The sequence below is a fragment of the Synchiropus splendidus genome, chromosome 1 (assembly GCF_027744825.2).
Source record: "Synchiropus splendidus isolate RoL2022-P1 chromosome 1, RoL_Sspl_1.0, whole genome shotgun sequence".
NCBI lineage: Eukaryota > Metazoa > Chordata > Actinopteri > Syngnathiformes > Callionymidae > Synchiropus > Synchiropus splendidus.
This window is the reverse complement of record NC_071334.1, coordinates 11,242,973-11,267,459: the sequence shown is the minus strand read 5'-3', so window position 1 is coordinate 11,267,459 and position 24,487 is coordinate 11,242,973. Positions and strand designations below refer to the sequence as shown.

The 24,487-nt window shown below is 40.8% G+C and overlaps 1 protein-coding gene across 1 annotated transcript; it reads left to right on the top strand.

The window, feature by feature from the left end:
• Window positions 1–5,159: 5,159 nt before the first annotated feature.
• On the top strand, window positions 5,160–24,293 carry adgrl4 (adhesion G protein-coupled receptor L4). The gene is made up of 16 exons (XM_053854294.1): window positions 5,160–5,220; window positions 5,386–5,535; window positions 14,334–14,483; window positions 15,052–15,201; window positions 15,511–15,581; window positions 17,259–17,432; window positions 18,795–18,978; window positions 19,116–19,229; window positions 19,385–19,584; window positions 19,791–19,970; window positions 20,734–20,937; window positions 21,009–21,229; window positions 22,125–22,191; window positions 22,266–22,357; window positions 22,977–23,145; window positions 23,225–24,293. The coding sequence occupies exons 1-16, from the start codon at window positions 5,175–5,177 to the stop codon at window positions 23,285–23,287; spliced, it is 2,235 nt and encodes a 744-aa protein (XP_053710269.1). The 5' UTR covers window positions 5,160–5,174; the 3' UTR covers window positions 23,288–24,293.
• The last annotated feature ends 194 nt before the right edge of the window (window positions 24,294–24,487 follow it).

Below are 24,487 nucleotides of genomic sequence, written 5' to 3'. Positions count from 1 at the left end.
AATGAAGCGCGTCTTACGCGTCCATGAGAAGTGACAGCTGACAGCACAGTCCCTGGCCGCCTGCTCCATCCCAATTGTCTTAATGTGAGAGGAAGTGGAGCCTGACCTGACACTTGACAACAAGGCAGAGTCTCAAAGCAGAACCAGTCCTCCCACAGACGCGGTGCAGGAGCTGGAACAACGCCGCGAGTGGGCGGTGAAGACACACTTATGACATACGACATTTTAATGCCAAGTTTGTGCCAAGTTCCTCAGGAAACTACATCCACATTAAGCAAAGTGAAACAATTATGCACCAGAGCTGGGGAGGTGAGTCATTTTCCTTCAGGGCCCCGACTACACAGGAAGGAACACACACGATAAAGACAGCGAACATTTTTAAAAATGAACACATTCCTTTTGTTGGGAGGTGAGAAAAATACATTCTGAAATGAAGTTAAAAAGGCAATGATGTTTTAGGAAGATTTTTGTTTGAGCTAAAATCATCAGAAATCCATGCTGTGAGAATATAGACGCTCCAACAATGTGACTTGAGATGACATTAATAGAAGACCTAAGGGGAGAAAAAAAATCTAATGTTTTTTTGCAGTTGAGTTTTTATAACGTTTGAATTATGTTTGATAGTAATGAGCTCAGTTTGACAGCAGGTGGCAGTGACGTTCCAGAACTCACACATGGTAGACACAAATGAAACTGGAAGCTACAAACAGTGACAGCGTTTCAAATACGTTGAGATTTCCATCAAATAGCTGGATTAATAAATGAATAATGTTCTGGCAGCACAAGAAAGTTCCTTGCATAAAAGTTATTCTCATTTATGGGGAAATATTTCAGAAATAAAATTTAAGGTTTCCAATTCCAGGTGTAATGGCAAGCAAAAACCATGTTCTCAGTTTAAAAAAATGCACGTCTTATCTTTAAAAGTGGTGTATCAATAGGCTCCAGTTTGAAAAAAAACAACATTCCAAATTGAAAATAAAACCCTGTCACTTGCTGGGTTTTCTATTGAGCCAATCTGGTTTCAGTGAAACTGAAGTGGAGGAAACTATGAAGTGTTACTGAGGCAGAAGTACTATTTGCCTTGTGAAATGGTGCTCTGTTTTCAAAAATGATGTGAGGTCTCATAGAAATGGTTGTTCAAATTACAGCGCCATCTAGTGGTCTTTAAAAAGGAGGAGACTGTTTCATGATGCCCACCAGTGGTCGTGAGAAGGAAGGACAGACAAGGAAAAAGCTGTGGCGGCCTGTTGGTCTAGACACCAGGACAACAGTGATGGACATGCTGCGTGAAGAATCGAGGTGAAGTGCTGTATATCCCAGGTGAAACAAAAGGAGAGGAGCCAGTGAGCTCATGGACCAGCTAAAGCAAGATTGCTTATAATAGACAATGTTGACAGACGTATTGGCATTGTGACGGGATGCAAATAAGTTTTACTTTGAAAGTCAACCTGAATGAGATACTCGATAGAGCAAGAAGATTCCTCTCAAGCTGCCATCATGTATGAATGCGGTGCGAAGAAATCTGTCCTAAAACGGCATGTGAAAGAATGGCAGCAGAAACATTTGCTCGATAAAATGTTTCAGCACTTTCAATAAACAAGGTCAACATCAATGCAGACGTGTGAGATGAGTGGAACGCTCTGGTGAATTTCTCCACCATGTTCTCAACATCTTCACGCAGATTCACCTAAACAGGATTGAGCCCCAGCAGGGCTCAAAATTCTCCACCCATTAGTTTTCATCTACACTTGAACACAGCTTTTCTCTCGGGTGTCCTTTTTTTTTCAAATGTCATTTTGGAGTAAGCAAGCCTGTCTGATAGCTTAAAAAACTTCTCCCCAAAAGAGAGGTTCCCTGAGACCAAAAAAAAAGAGCGGAGGAGGAAGGCTGCAATCAGTCCAGGTTTGTTCTAGACAGCACCACTTCCTTCCTCACCGTTAGGAACGTGTCAGAGCGAAACATTCAGATGTGGTTTTCAGCCGGCGCTCTCCCAGGACACTAATGCAGAGCAGTTCTAATGGTGTCATTCAAAGCAGCTGCCATGCTCAGCAATAAACTCTATGCCTTGCCTAAGCGATTCAAACTGCCAACACAGATTGCAATGCAGTGAACAAAGGCAACCTCACAGTGAAACTATTCGCCACTGAATGTGCCTGGAGTAGCTTTTCAAAGCAACTCACTTCCACCTGAATGGATACTCGTCTGTGGAGAGAGTGGAGTCACTTTAAAATTCACCTGTTTCCTAACTGTCTCTTTGACTCACCGGCACCTGGAGATTCTGCTCTCAGCACTTGGCTCAATGTAGCACTTGAGGCACAAGATCTGAACGTGACATGCAACCGACATTTTTGGTAATCTGTGTTGCCCAACTGTGGGATGCATTCCATCAACAAAAAGTGAAATAACACTCTGCCTTGCTCATTTCCTGCTCGGTGAATAGGGCCGTTTGTCTATGACTCCTATCAAAGGAGTAAACAGGAGCTGTGTGGAACGGCTTCAGAAAGGAAGACATACGTCTCATCATGTTGGCGCTCATAAGCAGGATTTGTTCAAGCACATATGATTTTTTTGAAGCACCTCTGTAAAAAAAAGACGTGCACATTTTCAGAAGTTTTTTTTTTTTTTTTTACTACCCATCTTCAGATCGTACGACACGAGTGGGTGCGACACAGAAGGTGGTAAGCTACATTTCTGTACGAAACCTTGTGAAGCTTCATAAAGAAAATTCCATTTTGGACAAGCGCACTGGCCAAGTGGGGTATTGTTATGGGAAAAATACATCCGACTTACGACCTGCTCGACTTACGTCCACCCAAACTTACGACCACAGCCAGCTGATGATTTTTTCTTTTTTTTTTAATTCAGTGTCTGGCACCGCAGCACGTAGCAGCCCAGCATCACGTACGACAGTTAAGGCAGCACAGTATCCCAGCATCTCACTCTCACACAGCCATCTACCACTACAGTAGCACCTATAACCCTCGTGTTGGCTATTTTGGCATTCCACTTACTTCCAATCCGACTTACGGCCGGTTGGTCGGAACCGATCCTGGGTGTAAGTTGGCTGTTACTTGTATATTTTTCGTTATCCACTTGAACATTTTGCTTGTTCCTGTTTTTGTTTTAGTTACTTGTTTCTGTTCTGAAGATTTGTTGGTGACACTGTTTCTATGATGACGTTCTATGAGTATGGGCTCCATCTGCAGGGCGGTACAAAGGAACTAGGGAGTTCAGGATGGGTGCCTGATATGGGCTCAAAGATGAAATGTGTCCAAGGTCAAGATGCCAGATGCAAGGAATTTTCTGTAATTACTTTGTCTTTATAACTGTGTTCTGTGCTCTGAGGAGCAAGAGCCTCGCTGCATTCTGTGCACACAGGGTTCTGATGTCTGCTTTCCAATTGTACAGTTGTTTTTCTACACATTTCTTGCTTTTCTTCAACACATCCAGGTTTCAGTTATTGCAGTTTTTCCACCACAGTGTCAGTTCCTGGACATTCCGTGGGGTTTCCGACCACTTGGATACATTTGAGAGAGAAAAGGTCCAGGGCCACCTTTTCGAGAAAACCAAAACAACAAGCACGATGCTTCATGAAGCTTCATCATCGTGTCACAGCAAAACACTAACAGATGCAGCAAATACAAGAATGCAGATATTCAGTTTCACAAAGAGAAAGAGCTTGTTGAGGGATGGCGGGGTTGGGCAGGACTGTAACAAGTTGGATTTTAAATACTTAATAGTATGTGCAACATGAGTAGCTTCTTTCACTCAATTTATTTCATTGGCTTCCAACATGTCCCATGGGGCATTCTGGGTCATATGCCCTGCTCTCTGACCTGTAAATGTTTTGTCCCCCACTGCCACGACACACAGCGAAAATGTTAGAATTCACATTTGGTTTCATATGTCATGTAAAATAGCACAATAGTTTTTTAAGCATGTGGCACCATCTCTAACTGATGACATCACCTCAGTATTTGCTGTGCCTGTCTACCTTTTAAGGTTTCATATGTGACTTTTAAAGCCAGTCTTAAGATGACTCCCAAACACTGCAGTCCAGCTGCGGATCCTGAACCCCAAAAACCAAGACTTCAGCCCAGGGGAGGGCAAACTGGTCCTACTGCTTCATCTCACCAAGGCCAATGACAGCACTTTACTTTGACATGTTCTTGTTAAAGTTCTGTCTTAAAAGCATTTTTGAGCAGCATTCTGAAAGGTGCTTTATCAATAAAGCTTTAGTATTTTGCGGGAAATTATTATTTTTTGTCTGCTTTCTAATTTCAAAGAAGGAGCTATTTTATCGCAGTGAAACTGCACTCACATTTTGGGTGCCTTTTTATTAGAAAAAAAGGGGAAATGGAAAATAACAAAAAAGTGGAGCACATTGTTGTGAATAAAGTTATTTAAAATAAGAAACAAAACAAAATATTTTACTCAAAATAATCACGTAGACTCCATAATGAAGGCCAACACAAACACAGAATCAAAGTCTCTTAAAGTGAAGGGCCAGCCGCTACACAATGCAGCCGCTACTCAGGAGGAGCCAGTGGGTGAATTTAAAGGCTCCTGACATCAGGTGTCTGCAGCTGGTTGGTGGAGGACATCAGGACAAACCACAATGGCTCACAATGTAACAAACAGGCCCAAGAGCAACATTCAGGCCTAAAAAACAAGGCTGCTAAATACAGTATATTAGTAAGTGTAAAAAAAATGAATGTTTTGTATTGATAAGCTGTATTTCAGTGGAGAAGTCACTTCGGGGTCGAGGGTTGAGGGAAGATGCGGAGGAATGTGAAGAACGTTCTGTCCAATCTCTGGCGGAAGGGAGGGATCATCCTTCACTGAAATCAGTCTTGCATTGTTTTTGAACCTTGTTTTTGTCAGTGCAGCGAAGGCTTTTTAAATTCGGCGTGACAATATCTAAAGAAGTCATGAGCTAACTCAAAAAAAAAATCATCCTAAAACTCCTGATATTTGCGGAGTGAAAGAAGAGCGTGAAGCAGAGTTGAAGGTGAAGGGGACGGAGGAGTCTGTTTTGGAACACAGCAGATTAAGCCGAGCGAGCGGAAGGGCCAGGTTTAGGGAAACAGGAAAAGTGATGCAAGGAAGTGGATGACGTCAGCAGCCGGCCCACTGTTCTCCATGCTAAAAGCAAAAAGCTGTACCGACGCATCATGGACTCCTTCCTAAAGTCTCCAATGAAACTAGTACTTTTGACAGGTATGTGACTCTGTGGAATGATGTGTTTGGGAACTGATCGCTTTATGAATGTAGTTAGCGCTTTGAAAAGTTGCTTTCTGAAAGATTCTAAATGAAATATGAGAGATGTTGAGACCCGCCAGTGGTTTTACCAAGTATTGATGAATGTGCTTTTCGTCCCCGCAGCATGGCTCTCCAGTCTGATGGACCCATGCAGCTTCGCTAACATTTGTGATTCTTGTCACCAACTCGCGACGTGTAAAAGCCTGAATGGGTCGAACACGGCCTGCTTCTGTAACCATGGATACACTGGAGACGGGACCACGTTTTGCAATGGTAAATATAAAAGTATAAATATGTGTATTTACAGTAAGCTGTCAGACTTTCAGCCATTGTGCCTTGCTTGTTAAAAAGTACACGTATGACCTTCGAGTTTACTGCTTTCATGCTCTGACACATGCATGTTCTTTTTATTTCAAGTTATGGAATGTAGTTATACTGTGCTGCTTTGTATGAATCCGTCTTCTTCCATCAACATGTCAGACAATGACATGACTGAAGTGAAAAGAATTCTACTATACACTAGATATTATACAATCAAAACGCATGAATGAATTTCACAAGATATGATACAGTTTTTTTATTTATAAATTTGAAATGTTTCGGCTTTTGACAACGTATTTGCTACTCAACATGTTTAAGACAAAAACAAAACAAAAAAAATTGTGTTTGTGCGTTTGATTAGATTTTTTTTTTCATATGCGCGTTTCCATTTGGTTTCTTTAAAATTGTATTTTAATATTTAACTTTATTCATTCATCTAGTAATTCTAAGATAATGAAATGAGGCATTCTGATAAGGTTAAATAAGAAAAACATCAGAAGGATTTCAGCACCATGATAACTTGCCTCTTAGATAACCTTCTGAATATATAGTTGTTCATATCTCAATGTTTGTTGATGCAGTTTATTCCCAACCAATTGAAGACTAAAACAATAATGCTTCTCTGTCACTGGCTGTTTCTGGATGACTGGGATGGCCACTACACCCATGCCTAATTTAAAGGCCTTTAAAGGCCATTCACTGCTCTTTTGAGGGGGTTTTGGTATTGAACCCAGTGGAACACTGTTGTAATACCTTTCTAATATTCATCCGCAGATGAACAATTTAAGGCTATTGCAACAGGTTTTACATGCAGTGCCACAACGGTGGCACTTTAAAAAACAAACTGATTCCTGTCTGGGAAATTAGACTGAACAAAAAATAAACCGTCGCTCTTGTGAGTCACAAATATGAGCCATACACAACATTAGTTTGTTGTTCATATGTTTATCAATATTATTATTGTGACATGAAAATGTACAATATCATTACAATATGTTAAAAAGTGAGTCCTGTGCTGCTGAGATGGCAGTCAGTGGCTCATGCTGAGATAGAGACTCATGTGGCTTAGTCTAGAACTGGAGAACATTCATGGTGGCAACAAAATGAATAAATAAAATAAAGTATTTTGGCTTATGCATTTGAATGACTGACACCACAGCCACGCAAGATCAGGCTCTGCTACTTCCACAGATGATCAGAGTAATGCCATTCATGCACTTCCATGAGTCCAAGATTTCGCAGGAGCATACATGTGAGGATAGAGTAGGTGCTCAACATGACCTGCATGACAAGTTTGTCGTGGCTGTCACCTTCTGATGGTGTCACTTCTATTTGCAGTTTTGTGGGATTTCATGTATTGTCCTCAGTAACAATCATAATAAGAAATAGCCAGTGCTTTAAAAGCAATTCATTTTCAACACATGAAACATTTCCATGCACAAAAATAAGAATATTTTGAATGAATCTGTCGGGCAAATTTGCCGTGGACTAAATGATATTTATTACAGATTAAACCTGACATGAACAAAATTGACGAAACAACAATGTCAGCAAAAGACGAACCCTGTAAATGTGATGCTGCGCCAGTAGGATTTCTATTTATTTTGTCTTCATCTTTGGGCTTTGAATATGTGAATTTGAAGTGTTGGCAAATATTCAACCAGTAAAAAACAAATGGTAAAATGGCAGAGTCGTATTGAACAGTGTGACATCATCACCAAGCGTCAGCTTGGACACAGTTTGGAGGCCAGATTCCTTCACCATGTTTTTGTTTTCATACATAAATGATACAGTGACAGCTGCCTTGAAAACACATGAGAGAAAACTCCCCTTTAAAGTGCATCGGAAAGCGCCATCAAAAGACGACACATTTTGCTACCCTCATGTGCATAGGTCAGTGACAACATAGGAACAGTAGCCTTATAATGCAGTTTTAGTCCTGTCAACATCAGGAAACTAAAGTCAGCCCTGTTGATGTGATATTCTCATTACATCTAGCAACCAAATATTGACAGTAGAAACTGACTTGCATTCCTCCTCAGCATGTCTCCTTCAGTTTGTTTTCCAAGTTGCAATGTAGAAGAGAAAATCAAGTTTTGCACTTCAGAGCATGCAGTGGGGAGCCAGGACTATCAGTGACACAGTTGTCAGAAAGCACCATTACCAGCTAACTGTCAGCCTGAGGATCACAAACAAATCCATTTACGATCAGGAGAAACTGTACTGGAAACAAAGATTTCACAGACATCTCTTCTCTTTTCTGTTCAGCGGCAGGTCCGAGCGCATGGGGCACGGATCCAATAGCTTTGGAGATTCACTCCTCATTTGTATAGCCGTATGCGCAGAAAGGGATCGGTTACAGTTCTGGCTTAAACTTTTTTAATTTCCTTGTACGACACTCGTGTTTGTTATTTTTGTCCTGCCTGCCAGCCGCCTCATTGAGAGTTAATTACTGAGAAAACAACGTGAAAAAAAGATATCTCCAGCACACAGCTGTAACATTTTTAATGGCCTCATTGCCTCTCAGCCAGCATTGTTCCTGCTGTTTTGTTTCTGTGCTGTTTAGAATTCCTCAAACCCTTTTGGCTTCCTGAACCAAAGCGTGTAAATCTAAATGTGAGCGCTGTGTAAACACAGAGGCAGTCAGTTTGAAACCAAAATCACAATGAGCTTCAGGGCTAATAGAGGTTTCACATTTACACCGTGATGCCATTCAATTTAATGGAGGGCAAGAAAGTTCAGATGGTACTTTCTCTATTACCCGATAACCGATGCATCCGGTACACAGTCGGAGCGGGCAAAAGATGGCAACCCCGTCGAACTAATGGAAGTGGACGGCTATGAGGAGATCACATCTGTGGAGCTCTGAGTGATGGAGGATGACAGAATAGAACGTTGATATTTTTTACCCTTTTTATGTCTCTTATTCAGCAGGTGGGTGTTTGTAGGGAAGAGTTGCTTAGCTACATGCGTCTGTTTGTTGAGGAGTTTTTTTGAAAGGGTTGTCTCAGTTTTGCTTTCTCAGGCATGGTAAGTCTATTCACATAGAGCTCAGACACAAATGAGGCTGCATGACAGTCCCCCTTTCATCCATCAGGCGCCTTCAGTTCTTCCCCAGGAAACTTCCACACTGGAGGCAAATCAGTTGCCCAGTTTACATGTTGCAAATCAGGGGGAAAAAACACTACTACTCATAGGTGGGCCATATTTTGTTACAATAAACATGCTCGATCAATTACATGGACATCTTACAAGAAACTAAAATAGAAAGTAAATCCGTTGTTGGCTACACTAAGGTTCCAAATACAGAATTTTGGGGCATTTTCCATCAGTGCGGGAGAAGGTGCTCAGCACAGTACTGCAGACTTGACTGACAAATTGAATTTCTTTTCAAACGAAACAGAAATCAAACAAATTTCTAACGACAGATTGAATGTCTCATGAAAAACCTATTTATTTTAGTTCCATCTGGTGTTGTCATGACCACTTAACACAAGGTTGAGTCAAGGTTAAGACTAAGAACGGGCAAGAACAAGTCTAACACTGCAACCCATCAGAATACACAACCTAGATGTAATAATGTATTTGCCACATTGAAAAAATGTATTTACATGTCTTTCTTGGTGAGACCAGCTCATCTACAACACGGTCTGTTCTTCTTGTTATTATGATGAATATTATTATGATTATTATTAGTAGTAGTAGTAGTAGTAGCAGTACTAGTAGTAGTAGTCATATTATTTGTTTATGTCACCCCAGAAATGATACATGAGTAATTGGTTGTATTCTAACCAGACACATTTGTGATTTTTTAGACAGTCACTTGACACAAAAGCATGTCAAGCAGTGGATTCCAGACCTTGAAAGTGTGTTCACTGCAACATCAGTTCTATCTATCTGTTTTTTATATAATAATAATCTTTTGTCTTTTTTTATTAGAATATTTTCTTCACAAAATAAATAAAAGTAAAATATAAAATGGATAAATGTGTGGTTTGGAGAATGACTTATTTGTCCTTTTTAAAATCAAAAGCTATTATATATATATATATATATATATATATATATATATATATATATATATATATATATATATATATATATATATATATATATATAATAGCTATATATATGCTCCTTTACATATGGGAAGTAAAGGAGCATATATATATATATATATATATATATATATATATATATATATATATATATATATATATATATATATATATAATTCTAGCAAAGTTAGCTGAATAAATAGTAGTAATACATAACTACAAGGTGCATATCCATTGATAAGAAAAAAGTTCCAACATTTAAAGACAACCATTCAGGGTAATGGGGATCGATGGAGATGAAGAGGAGATTGCAGGGGAGGTGGAAAAGGTGGAGATGATTGACAGTGGTGAGCTGTGGCACAGAGCAGCAGGTTGAGTGGAAGTGAAGCTTCATAGGAGGCTGGTGAGACGTGTCATGACGTTTCATTCTCACTAACTCGAAATCAAATGAATCACTCGTGCATCCTGTGAAGCCTTGTGTGTTTTCTATGAAGATTTGGAAATGAGATCACCTTGTGCACCTCTTTACTGAAAGAAAACAGCTGCCTTTTTAAAAACAAAAAGACAGTAGGTTCGTGTGTGCTGGCCATTTACAGCATCCCAGTGTCCCACGTGTTCAAGAGGCATTTCCCTTTTGAACAAACCCCCCGTCCCTCATCACAGCAGAGGATTTCCCTTGCCGGGCGCCTTTGGTTCACAGGAGAGGAAGCGTAACGTGTCCATCCTACCTTGATAAGAGAAAACAAGTGTCAGCAGGTCATTTCCAGTAAAGGCAGGAACATAAAGGTGGTTAAAATAAAGCTGGAGCGGCACTTTCCACAGCCAGCGGACCGCATCAGCATCCGCATCTGGGGCTCTGTGAAGTCGCCAGCGGAGCCTCAAACTTTGACAAACAAGTGGGCCACAATCAGATGTGTTAGCGTTGAAATTAACATGGAGGAAAGTTCAATCGAGCGGACTGGAGTTCATGTCAAACTTTGGGCTGAGAAGCCTGTCATTGCCATGGACCTGTTTTGTCAATATTTGTGTGAACGCGCACGCTTTCCCTCAATTCAACACGGCCGCCTTTGTTACTATGAAGAACAAACTGTCACAACAAAGGAGGAAGGAATCGGGGGAAGTTTGTAGAATTGGCGCAGGTGTCGGTTCCGGAGCTGGATTTCGGTTAAATGAGTTATGTGAAATAGCAATTCTGTCTGGTTAGCAATTCCATCATTACAGATGTGCAGCATATGGGAAGTAAAGGAGCAAGATTCAAAGCAAAAAAAACAGATTTATTCTTCTGTCTGCTCCCAGACGACATGGAAATGAAAGAGTCGCTGTTGCATTCTTAAAAGCAGGGTTGCAATAACCCTCTTCAGCGTCAGTAGTGCCGATACTTTGGGACGTTTCACTGAAGTAACAGATCACACAAACTGAAAGATGTCAAGAACGGTGCACATTTAAGACTTTGAACCGTCATTATTGCGTTCTACGAGTCATTTTGCCGTCAACATACTGAACCCAGCAGTGCCCATCTTGTCGTTCGTCTTCCCCATGGTGACAGGGCAGCTCGACTCAACATCAGCCTATTGTTCTGCTTTTGGCAGCCCACACTTGTTTTTCAGGACGGATTCATCCTCGACAACCAACTTATCGTGCATGTTCTTTTGCGGATGATACTTTTTTTTTGCCCTTCCTTTTTGGACTATCGTTGAACGTCACAGACGTAAAAAACAAGGTGGACTTGGACCTTGAAATCATTCTCTTCATCCACCCCCAGATGTAGCTAGACATAGCTAGCAAGTGTTGCCAGCACTGTAGAGGGTGAACGGGAATGGGGCCAGGACTGTTCCCTGATGAACCCCGAATGTTGACCATTGTGATGGTTCCCACAGGATCTTTTCCCAAGTTGGTTTCTTGATGACAAATTGAAATATGCCAGGCAATTATTTATAATAAATTCAAGTCATTTTACCATCTGTTTATATTCTTTCTACCTCAAAAGATCAACCTAGCTTAGTGCGTAAATCAGTCTCCATAACAGCGAAACATTTCTTCTCTTTTTTTTTTTTTTTCAAGGGCCAAACAGTCCCGAGGTTAAAGATGTGATGAGTATTCATACATTTAAATGGAGTAAACTCTTGCTCTTACTGAGCATTACTCCCTCCAGAGACTGGACTCATTTTCTTCCCCTGCCTATCTATGCTAAATTTTGTCCGCGCACTTCGGCAAAAAGGATGTGGAGAAAGAACAATGACCCATGAATCTCAGGGAGAGAAGACTGGCTGTGATTCTGGGATGACGCAGATTGTTAAATGGTGCCAGCAGTGGAGTTGTGTAATCTGCTAATGTTATTTATTATCCGACTGTATCACGCGAGTCTTATTCAAACAGTCGTATACATTACAACGCTAGCTCAGTATAAATCACTGGAATCATTTCATTTTTTTCATTTTTTTTTTTATATGTTAGTTTCTCATCTGAGCGCAGGAATGAACCATTTCTGGCCCCGGGGCAATGTACGGACGATGAATACACAGCCACGGAGCGTAAATATATTCTGATGCCACAAGTACTGTCAACAAGTGGCACCCTGGGCTCAGTAACCTTCCACTTTGAACAAGGATTTTTAATGAAATCTAACAATTGAAAACCAAGAGCGCCACCTAGTGAACGCAGAAAACGAGGAGACCATTTTATGGTGCGTGTCAAGGGTATTTTGGTGATGAGTCTTTGCTGGAGAACTTTTTTGAGTTTGATTTGTTGTCCAAATAATTTCACAAGCAAATAAATCATGAATTACACGACAAACAAAGTTGAAACTCACATCATTATTTATCATTCAAATAGAGGTGCAGTATATGTGTGATCCTGGGCGTGAGGTTAAGTGGTCCAGAAAATAACTTCTGATCTTCCCGTAGACATCCATTTTTTTATTTCCGATGTTAGGTCCAATCGACCAAGAGGAAGTTGCAGAGGCTGAGGCTTCCTCTAGAGCAGAGAGAGCTACAGTATCTCATGGGCTCCCAAGACGAAGACACTGCTTCTTCAAGCACCATTAGCACAGGACTGACAAGTGTCAGAGACCATGCGTTCACCAATCCCAAGTGAAAGTGGCAACCAGCAGCATGGAGACATTAATAAAGAATAAAATTAAAAAATGTATTGATATACGAAGTAACACAGGAGTTGGCGGTGGGGGCTGGCTGGCACGTGTGGCTGGGTGCCGTGCTGAAGCTCTCTTTACTGAATCACACTGGATGTCAATTGCTATTTGTAACCCCTTAGTGACTCTCCTCCTTAGGGACGGTACTCAAAACTCACGGTCATTTAATGGGCTTTAAATAGCAATTGACAAGTTATAAAACCGAGCACCATCCCATGGCTTATCCTATCCCCAAACCCCGTCTTTTGTTTGTGCGTCAAAGCGCCAACATGCAACGCTGAAGGTTGCCTTTTTCGTCTGTACAGGACGGAAAAGACAACGTTCCCAACGTCAACATATGGCGCCATGGGAGTGAGGATGGTTTGAGCTAAACGCATAGCAGTGAATCACATGCTTGTGGAGTACAATAAACAAGCCAAAAAAAAAATCCTGGCAAAATACTAAGCCCAAAAAAAAAATACAATACAAAGCAACATGGTGGTGAAAAGCTCACACACAGGGGAAAAGGGAGGAACTAAGAACAAAACCAAATAAGCATGCGCTGGAAACACGCACACATGGCTGCCAGAAGAATACTGCCTCACAGATAATTTAACCTTTAACTGCAAGACGTGAAGGCGAAAAGAAAACAGACCAAGAATGAGAAAGAAAAAGCCAAATTACCTGCATGACACACATCTGGCACATGGCGCTGTGACAGCACAGCACAAGGGAAGGTGATGTACAGGCAAAATATAACCAAAATAAATGACAATAAAGGTTGGTTTGATCTCCGTTTCCCTGGATCCTGCTGGGGTTGACTCTGGATTGACAAATACTTCTGACATATGTTAGCTGAGCATGAAGTAGTTTAGAATTGTCTGTGCACATGTGCTTCACGTGCTCCAGGGATGAGGGAACTTTTTGGAGCACACACTTCGATCCTGAAGATTTTTTTTAAACAAGATTTTCTGTCCATCCTCTCATTTCCTCTCATTTATCAATTAAATTTTGAGTTGGACATCACACACTTTATAATGATAAGAATTATTGGACTGACAAATGTTCCCCGTGGATGAAGGTTTATACGTCTGTTGGCTCGATTGATCATTTAATCTGAAGCAAATGAATCAAAATGTGTTGAAGTCCCGGCTCCTTTTTAAATGAAGCTGAGACTCAGCTTCCTGGAAGGTTCCCATCTCAGGCCTCTTTTTCAATAGCCACATAACCTTCAGACGTTTAACAGCATCACAAATAGTCTTTTATTTATAATTTCATTTTTGTAAAATAGTTCAGATGCATTTCAATGAAATGGTTGCAGTATATCAGGTAGAATAGTTTTCACCTTATTCAATCTTCATGTCTTAATAAATAAATAAATGCCCTTGACTGAAGAGCACTTTTGAAGTCAGCTGGTTCTGTACTTGACTGACCTTCAAACCTTTGAAGAAACAGAAGGACAAATGTTTAACTGGTATATTCTCACATTGTCCCGGCAACTTCTGTTGTATTAACGTCTTCTTTTCTATTCGTTTTTCACCTGCATCCTGCTCTTCTCCCCGCAGATGACAACGAGTGCCAGAATGTGACAAATATCTGCGGGGACAAAGGGAAGTGCACCAACACGCCGGGGAGCTACTACTGTACATGTGTGGCTGGCTACAAGTCAACAGGACGGGCCAGGTTCCAGCCGAACGATGGCACCGACTGCGTCGGTAAAGCTGAGCGCTTCTTCTCTGGTGACGGCAGTCAACATACGCGAATGCTAGTATCTCAAAAGACGGATGTGTCAGCTTCAAGCAGGTGGAGATTTACTGGATTTCACTGTCACATCATTTAGCACACTGTTGTTAGAGCTGGTGAGCGGTCTCGAACTATTTTCTCTTTCACTGAACTGTAGTGGATAAACATGTTGGAGGTGATTTGTCCTCGGGCCTTTTGCTTCCTTCCCATCTGCTCGTCTGGAAAAAAAAAAAAAAAAAAAAAGCTTCTCCATTCTCACCAGGAGCACAACACACATAAATAGACTTCCCCAGCTGCACACTAGCTCAGCTTTAATTCAGAATTAAAACAAGATTTCAGGGAAGATCATGAATATTCCAGCGTGCAACCCGCTTGCAAGAGTTGCATTTGTAAAGCATCACATCAATTTCATTTGACTGCTTACGCCACCAGTCTTAGATTTAAACGAACTCATTAGAAGCCTTTTCTATTTTGAGGACGCGGCTTACGCGTGATGCTGTTTTATCTCCCGCTGAACCGTCGCCTGTGGTTGGCTCGCAGACGTTGACGAATGCGAGGACGGACAAGCCTGCGGACCAAACTCCAACTGCCATAATACGAATGGATCTTTCTATTGCACCTGTCAGCGTGATTACATCCCAACTTCAGGCACTAAGCACTTTCATCCGCAGAGAGGTGTAAGATGTAAAGGTCAGTATCCAAAGAGCCCACTCGCACACTCAGCCACAGAGACGTGCGCATACAAAGCGCAACATTTCCCCACACACACAGGCATGAATCAGCCTCTATTTTTAAGTCTTGTCCTCCATACATCGTCCACCTTTGTTGCATTTCAACACCTTTCATTTCTCTGTACACACACACACACACTGAAAAAAAAAAAAACATCTGTAAATAAAATTTATTTTCAAAGACGTGTGTTTAGCGAGGAGCACCTTTAAAACCCAGACAAGCTTTAAGTGAATCGTCACACTCATCTGTGTCCTTTAATTTGTCCAGAAAACCCTCTAAAGTACTGCCATGACAACAACGGCTGCACCACACAGACCGTCAACAGAACACTGGAATATGTGAGTAGTTTTTGGCGCTTCTTTCCACGCTGTTCGCTGTGACGATACCGCCATCTGTTGGACAGATTGTGAACGTCTGGCTGACGATGAATTGCATCAACATTAAACTTAGTTGCGAAGTGATATTTCTCAACTGACGCACCATTGAAAAGTATTTTTCAATCCCGGTACTGACAATAATAAATGTGAATGATGTGCCACAGAGATCGATTTCATTCAGTCTTATGAAAAAATATCCCACACGAGTGGACAATAAATAGCAAAAAAAAAAATCTATCTAGATATATATATATATATATATATATATATATATATATATATATATATATATATATATATATATATATATATATATATATATATATATATATATATATATATATATATATATATATATATATAATTCAGATTTTTCAATTTATTAACAATAAGAAAAAAAAATTAGGCAAGTATTCATTCAGCTTTTCTCATTTTAAGCATTAAGTTGAAAAAAATAAATAAAAATAACTCAAGGTTTGACTTCAAAAGCAACAAGCAACTTTTAAGACACTTTTGAATGGAACATGGATCATGTTTATGATTGTTGAAAGCAAACATTTGCATGGACAAGGAGGTCCAAAGTGAGCACCTTCTGAGGACATGAGATATACGGTTCTTTTTGCATGTGGGAGGGGTTGCCGAGTGAGTGACGTCTCTCCAGAAGTGAAGAGGTGCCCGGTGCGTGTCCAGCTCTGAATGTGCGCTTCTGTGCAGTTTGGCTGTGACAAAGTCATAAACCAAGTAACGCTCTGTCCCAGACTCGCCTCATCCCTGTCCCAGCTCCAGCCCACAACAGGACATCAAACCCTGGAGTGAGCGCTCAAGCACCTCCCCTGTGACACTCTACCACGGTCCAGTGTGGAGACAGGAAAGGTTTTACACCTCAATATGAAAAAAAAACAGTCAGTAAATGTAGCTAACGGGACACGTCTGCATACAGAGGCTGCGTTATACACAATAACAAAGAGTGTCATGGGTCAGATGATCGGTGCGCGCATGTTATGTTTTTTCCTTCTTTCGAATTCTGGATTTTCATTTGAAATCCGAAGCAAAAAAAACTTTTTGTTCGACCTCTGATTTGTTCGAAGTCCTGGACGTTCAAAAACCGAGGTACCACTGTATGTCATTGACAGATATTGGCCTGATGAGACTTTGTGACACAGTGTCCTCATTTTCAGTGCCCATTAGGTGGCGCTCTTGGTTTAAAAATGATTTGAGGTTTCATTCAAACGGCTGTTCAAACCCAAAGGTTTTAGAGTTGTGAGTGCCATCTAGTGGGCTCTGAATATGAGGACACTGTTTCATGAAGCCTCAGGAGCCCACCACTCGTTTTTGAAAAGCCAAAGATTTTAGAGCACAGAGCGCCATCTAGTGGGCCCTGAAAATGTTTTTTGAAGCACTATGATGACATCACATATCCACTACAGATAGAAGCCTTCCAAATATTCCTGTAGCCAGATGTTTTCCAGAACATCACCAAAACATAGCCATCTCTTCTTTGTCGCATTATCAGCATTTCCTCCAAAGTTCGTTGAACTCTACCCATCCGTTTTGCGTCACAACAGCAGTAATACATCATCTGTTTAGAGTTCCTGACCGAGCGCACGAAGCCAAACATGAAGTTTGTTCTCCTTTCAGATGAGCAACCTGACGGAGCCCGAGAGTCTGCTGAGGGAGCTGGCGGCACGGACGTCTGGAGAGCTCACCTCAGTGGAAGTGATTGCATATGTGGAGGCCCTAAGTCGATCGACGCTGGCTGCCGGGGAAAATGATTTCACAGTCAAGCCATCTGTCATCAACTCCACTCTCAGAGTAATCTCCGCTCATCAATCTTACTGCCCACTCAAACCTTTGCCTCCCATGCAAATATGCTTTCATCTGCTTAAAAAGAGAGGAATGAAAAATGGCTCAGCCCCAGCGCAGGTCGCCTCGCACCACACCATTGTTTGAAAGTGGAACAGTTACGAAAGGGACAAAGTTAGTCCAGGCTAAACAGCACATGACATCATATTCGTGCAAGACTTGCTGCACACCACAATTCCCATGTGGTAGAAGTACACTAGTCTACACTACAATCCATATTTCTAATTTCCACAATCTGTAGTGTACAACAAACATGAATGTGACTGCAGCCTGTCTCCACCCACAATTCAAAGGAAAGAGAGAGGGAGGAAGTGATGAGGCTTCATGAAACACTGCCCTCATCTTCAGAGCCCACTAGATGGCGCTCTCTTTCAACCATGATTTCAGTGAAACCTCACATCATTCTTAAACTGGGAGCGCCACCTACAGTGCTCTGAACATAAGGACACTTTCATGAAGCTTCATCAGTCCATCACTCGTGACAGGTGCTGCCAGCATAGAGTGTCAGGCACAGTGTTCCTACAGATGAAAGAAAACTAGGCCCAGAGTTGGGACTGATGCCAAATCTGTGGCTGAGGAAACTAATCTTCTGGAAACAGTGGCGGCGCCACAGATATTAGGCGCTTGTGCTAAAACTGCCGTGCATCATTCTGCTGGAAGAACAAAGGAAAACGTGAGCTCAAGTTGTTGAAAAAGTTAAGCTAGATAATAACAGAGAAAATAAAAATTTGAAAAAAAATATATATACAATGTGTTTTAAATAAATATACGAGAAAATAATATTTGGGCTAAATGTCAACACAATTCTGGATTTGGTTTTGAATAATATTACTGTGTGACAATGATGAATGAATAGAAATCCACTTTTTCATGCTGCTCATTTACACTCATAATGTGGTTGAATATATTTATCTTTAACTTGCATCACATTTCTTTCATCTGCTTCACACATTTTAGGTGTTTGAAATGTCAGTTGCTAGTACAACATGGCATATGTACCACAGGCATATCCAGTAGTACATAGATAAATAAATAAACTTTGTTTTTGATAAACTAAAACAGTGAAACGCAGGCAATCCCATAGGTTATAGAGTAAAATTCATACATTTATGTGTCGGTATAAAAGCTGTAGCCCCTGAAACTATTGCAGCCTGAATCTGCATTTTTAATACAAGACCAAGACGATTTTAAACAGTCACCCATTCTGTGAACACAGATACTGATAATCTCATTTTACTATCAATAGAAAATAATAATAATAGTTGCTGAATGGAAAGATGAATCTCAGTCAGGTACTGGTCTTTTCCACAGAATTTAGTCCGAGCTGTGAGCAACTTGGTGGAGAAGGATGAGCTGATGTCTTGGAGCAGGATGAAAGAGAAGCGAAGAGAGCAGACCATCACCAAGCTGCTACACTCGGTCGAAGAAAGCGCTCTGACGCTGGCCAAAAACTTTCAAACACCTACTGAGGTTGAAATCAAAGCTTCGCAAATGGGTAAGATGAACATCAACACATGCTCTTGAAAACTTAATTTATTCCCCACCGGCTCGCTAACCTGCCGTGAGCCACGTTCTGGAAAGCTTTTGTATAAATCCTTGATTTCTCTGTGATTTCCAAACCCTCAATGTCAGAGATGAAACTCCTCAGCCTCGATGGAAGGAAAACAAACGGCAAAGTATCAGCCCACATGGGAGGGGATCGTATGATTCTGACTCCAAAGCAACCACCAAAGGAAGACAGGAACGGTGAGACATGCCTGTTACGGCTGCGTGAAACTATCCGAGCATGAATGTCGACGTACAGCTGAAGGACGAGTCCACTTTTTGTGACTCTGCTCTGACTAAAGTTACTCTCACTCACCGCACCACCTGCCTGTTGTTCATGTTTTGTCCTCCGTCAGAGACGGTGTCCGTGGTGTTTGCGCGATATGACAGCATCGGTGACATCCTGAAGCCGAGCACTGACCCCGGTGTCACGGACTACTCTCGCTATGCCGGATCAGGGGAAATCACTGTCAACTCGCAAGTCTTTGCTGCAGCCCTCAAACCTGCTGACGTGTACCAGCTTGAGCATGTCACCTTCACCCTGAGACACATCGAGGTACAGCGTGTACACACTTGTTCGTACAGTGTTGATACACAACTTGTGTACAGTACTGAGAAAAGTTATCTCTCCCATTGAGTCATTTGCATTTAGATCATTTGTGTGACTGTGACCTGAACCTGCAGATTCAGCTCATGGTGGGTGTGTCACCTGCCACAAACTTATGAAATAAAAAACGCATTGTATCTCCGTATCCCCTGAAGCCCATAGACACTGTAGCTGATGTGACCAAATGTGTCTTCTGGGAGTACACACCGGACAGGCAGCAGGGTCGCTGGGCCACGGAGGGCTGCAAGACTGTGTCTGTCAGCAGCAACGCGACCAGCTGCTCCTGTAACCACCTCACACACTTCGCTATCCTCATGTCGTCGGGACAAGCCAACGTGAGTGATCTTGGATTAAAAAACATGAAGGCTATTTTAGCTACTGATCTCTTTTTGGTCCCAGAGTGTCCAAACAAGATGGTGCGAACCATCCTCACTAGCAAAGTACAAAGGTCACCTCTGCTTCATACCGTCTGTTTCTTTAGTCCAGAGTTGCCTACAGGTAAATTATATATATATATTTTTCTTGTTTTCATTGATATATACTGTATATATAGTATAAGCAGTATATGTCAATGAAAGCATATATATATATATATTTTTTTTTTACTTATTTATTTTTTTCAATGAAAACATGAAAAAAAATTCATTTAAAAAATATATTTTTATTACATACACACAGACATACATCAAAAAAGTAAACAAAACAATAAAAAACAATGAAAACATGAGAAGATAATAAAATATTATATATTTGAAGTATATTTTTTACATATATGTACTTAAAAATTACACAAAACAATAAAAAAACAATGAAAAACACTTATTAATTATAATTATTATTATCATTATTATAATGCAATTCTCAAATTTAAATTAGAAAAGTGGAATTTGACTGTTTATTTAGGTGCTCTATATTGGTATTTTCATAATAGAATAACATGACTTTCAATTTGAAATGAATTATAACTTTAATATTCTTCCCTTTTTTTCCCATTTTGGATGCCGGTATGACATTAAACACACCAGTTAAACTGTGAATTCGCATTCATAGCATCTGAAAATCCAGCTGTAAATTGAAGTGGCTCCATCTATCCGACAGCTTGTGGCCCACCACAACATCCTGACCCGGATCACGCAGCTCGGGATGATCATCTCCCTCATCTGCCTGTCCATGTGCATCTTCACTTTCTGGTTCTTCAGCGGGATCCAGAGCACCAGAACCACCATTCACAAGAACCTGTGCTGCAGTCTGTTCATGGCTGAGTTTATCTTCCTGGTGGGGATCAACATGAACACACACAAGGTGAAGCTCACGTCATCAGGCCTTTCATACTGTTCGCAGAACAGCAACAGAGCTGGTGTGCTCTTCCTCAGCTCTTCTGCGCTGTGATCGCTGGCCTGCTGCATTATTTCTTCCTGGCTGCGTTCGCCTGGATGTGTATCGAGGGAATCCATCTTTACTTAATTTTGGTGGGAGTCATCTACAACAAGGGGTTCCTGCACCGCAACTTTTACGTCTTTGGCTACGGAAGCCCTGCAGTGGTAGTGACCATCTCCGCGACACTGGGCTCCAAATATTACGGCACGGATAAAGCGTAAGTGTCAAAATCCTCCAGTGGTGTGTGGCCTTAAAAACATGGTGCTGCGTCACACCACCACCAGCATCATGCATTTTTTAAGTGTCACCATTTTGATCATCTCATTTATATTCAGGAAAGCTTACATTTTTAATGCACTCAGCATATAAACTTTTTTTAAAAGTTTACTTAAAGTAAATCAATAAATAAGTAGAAATTCAGAAACTCTGAAATTTTAAAAACTCATAAATAGAAGGGCACTTCATCGTTACATTTTTTAAATTATTTATTCTTCTGCTTCTTGTTATTATTATATTTTTATTTTCATTATATATTTTTCTACTTTTTAACCATGCAATAAACAGTTAACTCAGCAACTCATGTCCATTTAAAAACACCAGTTTAAAAACACTGATGTTGACACTGATGCGTTGGTCGGTGTGACTTTGTTTGAAAGTGTCTATTTAAAGTGGATCAGCCACCTCTTGCATCATGTGTCCAGGATTAGCTCCAACCTACGAGACGTTGCTTCATCACTGCAAAAAGCTTTGGCCAAAGTGAAGATTAAACACTTAGATTGGGCAGAAAACTTTTCTCTCTGTATCATTTGACTTGACAAGTTGCCCACAGTCTCTTATATCTTGAGATGAGTCTTAGTTCACCAACAAGGGAAAGATGTCAAATTAAATTTGATACAAAAAAAATGCAGCAAACAGCTGTACTGAAAACTTCATCACATGCACTTTCATAAAGGAAGACCACTGAAAAGAAGTGTATCATCTTAAATATTTTTCTATCAGGATTCAAAACTGTGACATATGAAGCATTAAATCATCACTTCAAGATATGAGGAAACATATTCATGTGTGTACTCACAATATGGAAGGCATGTCTTCATCGCTTGTTTTTGTAGGTGTTGGCTCAGCACAGAAAATCACTTCATCTGGAGTTTCATCGGACCAGCGTGTCTCATCATCCTGGTGAGTTTAAAATGAAAATCTATTGCTCGATAATGTCATTTCATATTGCTTTATAATTCTCTCGCCATTTCCAGGTGAACCTCTTGGCGTTTGGGGTGATCATCTTCAAAGTTTACCGACACACCGCTGTCAAAAAGCCGGAAATCAGCCACTACGAAAACATCAGGTAAAACAGCGGTAGAGATGATCTCAAGTACTGTTTATAATAGTCTGACACTTTGAGACATACTCTTTCATAAAGTGCACTGCAGCGCCCTCGAGTGGTGACTGAGCAGCACTGCACTGCCAGCCACAGCAACATCCTCTTATCAAAGTTACTCTTATCTAACTGTACAAAGTCATCAACCGGCCACATGGATGAGAACATATGAGACTCGACAGCAACGACTCAACCTGCAGGAGTGACCAGACTAGGGATAAGGGAGGGGATCGAGAGACCTCTAGTGGCCAAGTCAATTATTGACTTGAGTTGCAAGTTAAAGATTCACTTCCTGATCAAATGATAAATAATAATTTTAATAACGTGAATTGTAGAGGAAGTAAATAGTTAAATAGAAATTTCAGATTAGAAAAGAACATTTTTCAGATCATTGTTGTTTTGGTCATTTTTATGGGATTTTTCCAAGTTGACTGTGTGACCGTGTTTGAAACGTTGGGAATAACACTTTAGGCAAAGAAACAAAACATAATAAACCATGAAATCCTCATCCAAATACATGAATAAATACTATAAAACTGCTTCGCCCCTCTGACATTTGAAGTCGTTCCCACGTGGCCACCCTCAGGTCGTGCGCACGTGGAGCCTTGGCGCTGCTGTTTGTCCTGGGAGCCACCTGGGCCTTTGGCGTTCTGCACATCCTGAACGAGACCACTCTCACTGCCTACCTGTTCACCATCACCAACGCCTTCCAGGGGATGTTCATCTTCATCTTCCTCTGTGTGCTCTCCAGGAAGGTAAATGCAGCTCATTTTCCCACATTCATCCTGCGGATTTCTGCCGTTTGATGAGTGAGTTTCTCTGCTTTGCTTCCAGATTCAGGAAGAGTACTACCGACTCTTCAAAAACGTGCCGTGTTGCTTTGAATGCCTCAGATGATTCCAGCATCCGCACCTGCACAATAACGCGTGTCGATGCAGCTTTTGCCAAACTGTGCCTCACACTTCTCTGGGGGAGAAAAAGACAACAAAGACAACTCTCACTAGTCAGCAGTGTTGTCGTCGCTCTACACCCCGTTGGATTCAAGACTTTAAACTTACACGTTTCACTCACTTGTGTCACAGGATTTATCCCCGTGTGCTGTACCTATAAATTATTGCAATAAATTCAGTAAACAACCGGAGCCGTGTTTTGTCTCGTGACTCAGGGAATGGAAATTTTACCTATCAACTCAACAAATTCGAATTGAATTTGACTTTTCTTTCCACCATATTGTTGGCCATGTTTGTAGCTCTTTTCAATGTCCACTGTGGAAGTGCAGCTCAGGTAGTAACCAAGTTGTCACAGTAATGTTTTCCACCAGCAACTTCAGCTTATGTGACGGTGCACTGAAACATCCTTTGCCTGGCAAAACCTCCATTTCAGTTCAGTATCAAACATTGCCATAACATTCTAAATCGTCTTTAAAGGTGAACACGTGTAGACATACGCTTTCGTGCACAACACGAAAGACAACCAAGAGACAACAAGAAAACTCGGTCCAGTTAGTTCTCAAAAATGTACAGTACAGTATTCACAAAAAGTCATTTTTCTTTGTTAAATTTTTATATATTTATTTTACTTTTTTTGACGATTTGCTTTGCATTTTGAGAACGTGTTGTTAATGTATGGTGAACTGAAGATGTATGTATGTAAGTATGTACTCATTGCATTATTCATTGATACATTGATACTTATTGTTGCTATATAACAAATGTAAACTTGCATTGTGTGTACCACCCATGGTTCCTGGAGGCCATTTGGGGGAGGGGTTCATGGAGTACAGGAGAGTCAAGTCGTGGAGGACAATGTTGTTGGAGGTGAAAAATAAAATAAAACAAAATACAATTTTAAGACTGTACAGTTGAATAGTTTATTTTTTTATCTAAATAATAGCTTTTGCCTGGATTTTATTTTTCTCCCTTTGTTCTCTTATATATCTATTTATTGCTATTTTGATTTTTGGCCTTGTTCCTCGGTTGTACATCGGTTGTATTCTTCTGAAGTATGCCATTTTTTGACGACTCTTAAAGGCCTTGAAAAAACGTACCTGTTTGTGCAACATCCACCAACAAATATATGAACAATATATTGTGTATT

What these genes read in the sequence shown, in the direction of transcription:
- adgrl4 (XM_053854294.1), top strand. Translation starts at nt 5,175, where the DNA reads ATGGACTCCTTCCTAAAGTCTCCAATGAAACTAGTACTTTTGACAG. An exon ending in CGGGACCACGTTTTGCAATG is followed by an intron (nt 5,536 to 14,333) that starts GTAAATATAAAA and finishes TTCTCCCCGCAG; the next exon opens with ATGACAACGAGTGCCAGAAT. An exon ending in CGATGGCACCGACTGCGTCG is followed by an intron (nt 14,484 to 15,051) that starts GTAAAGCTGAGC and finishes GTTGGCTCGCAG; the next exon opens with ACGTTGACGAATGCGAGGAC.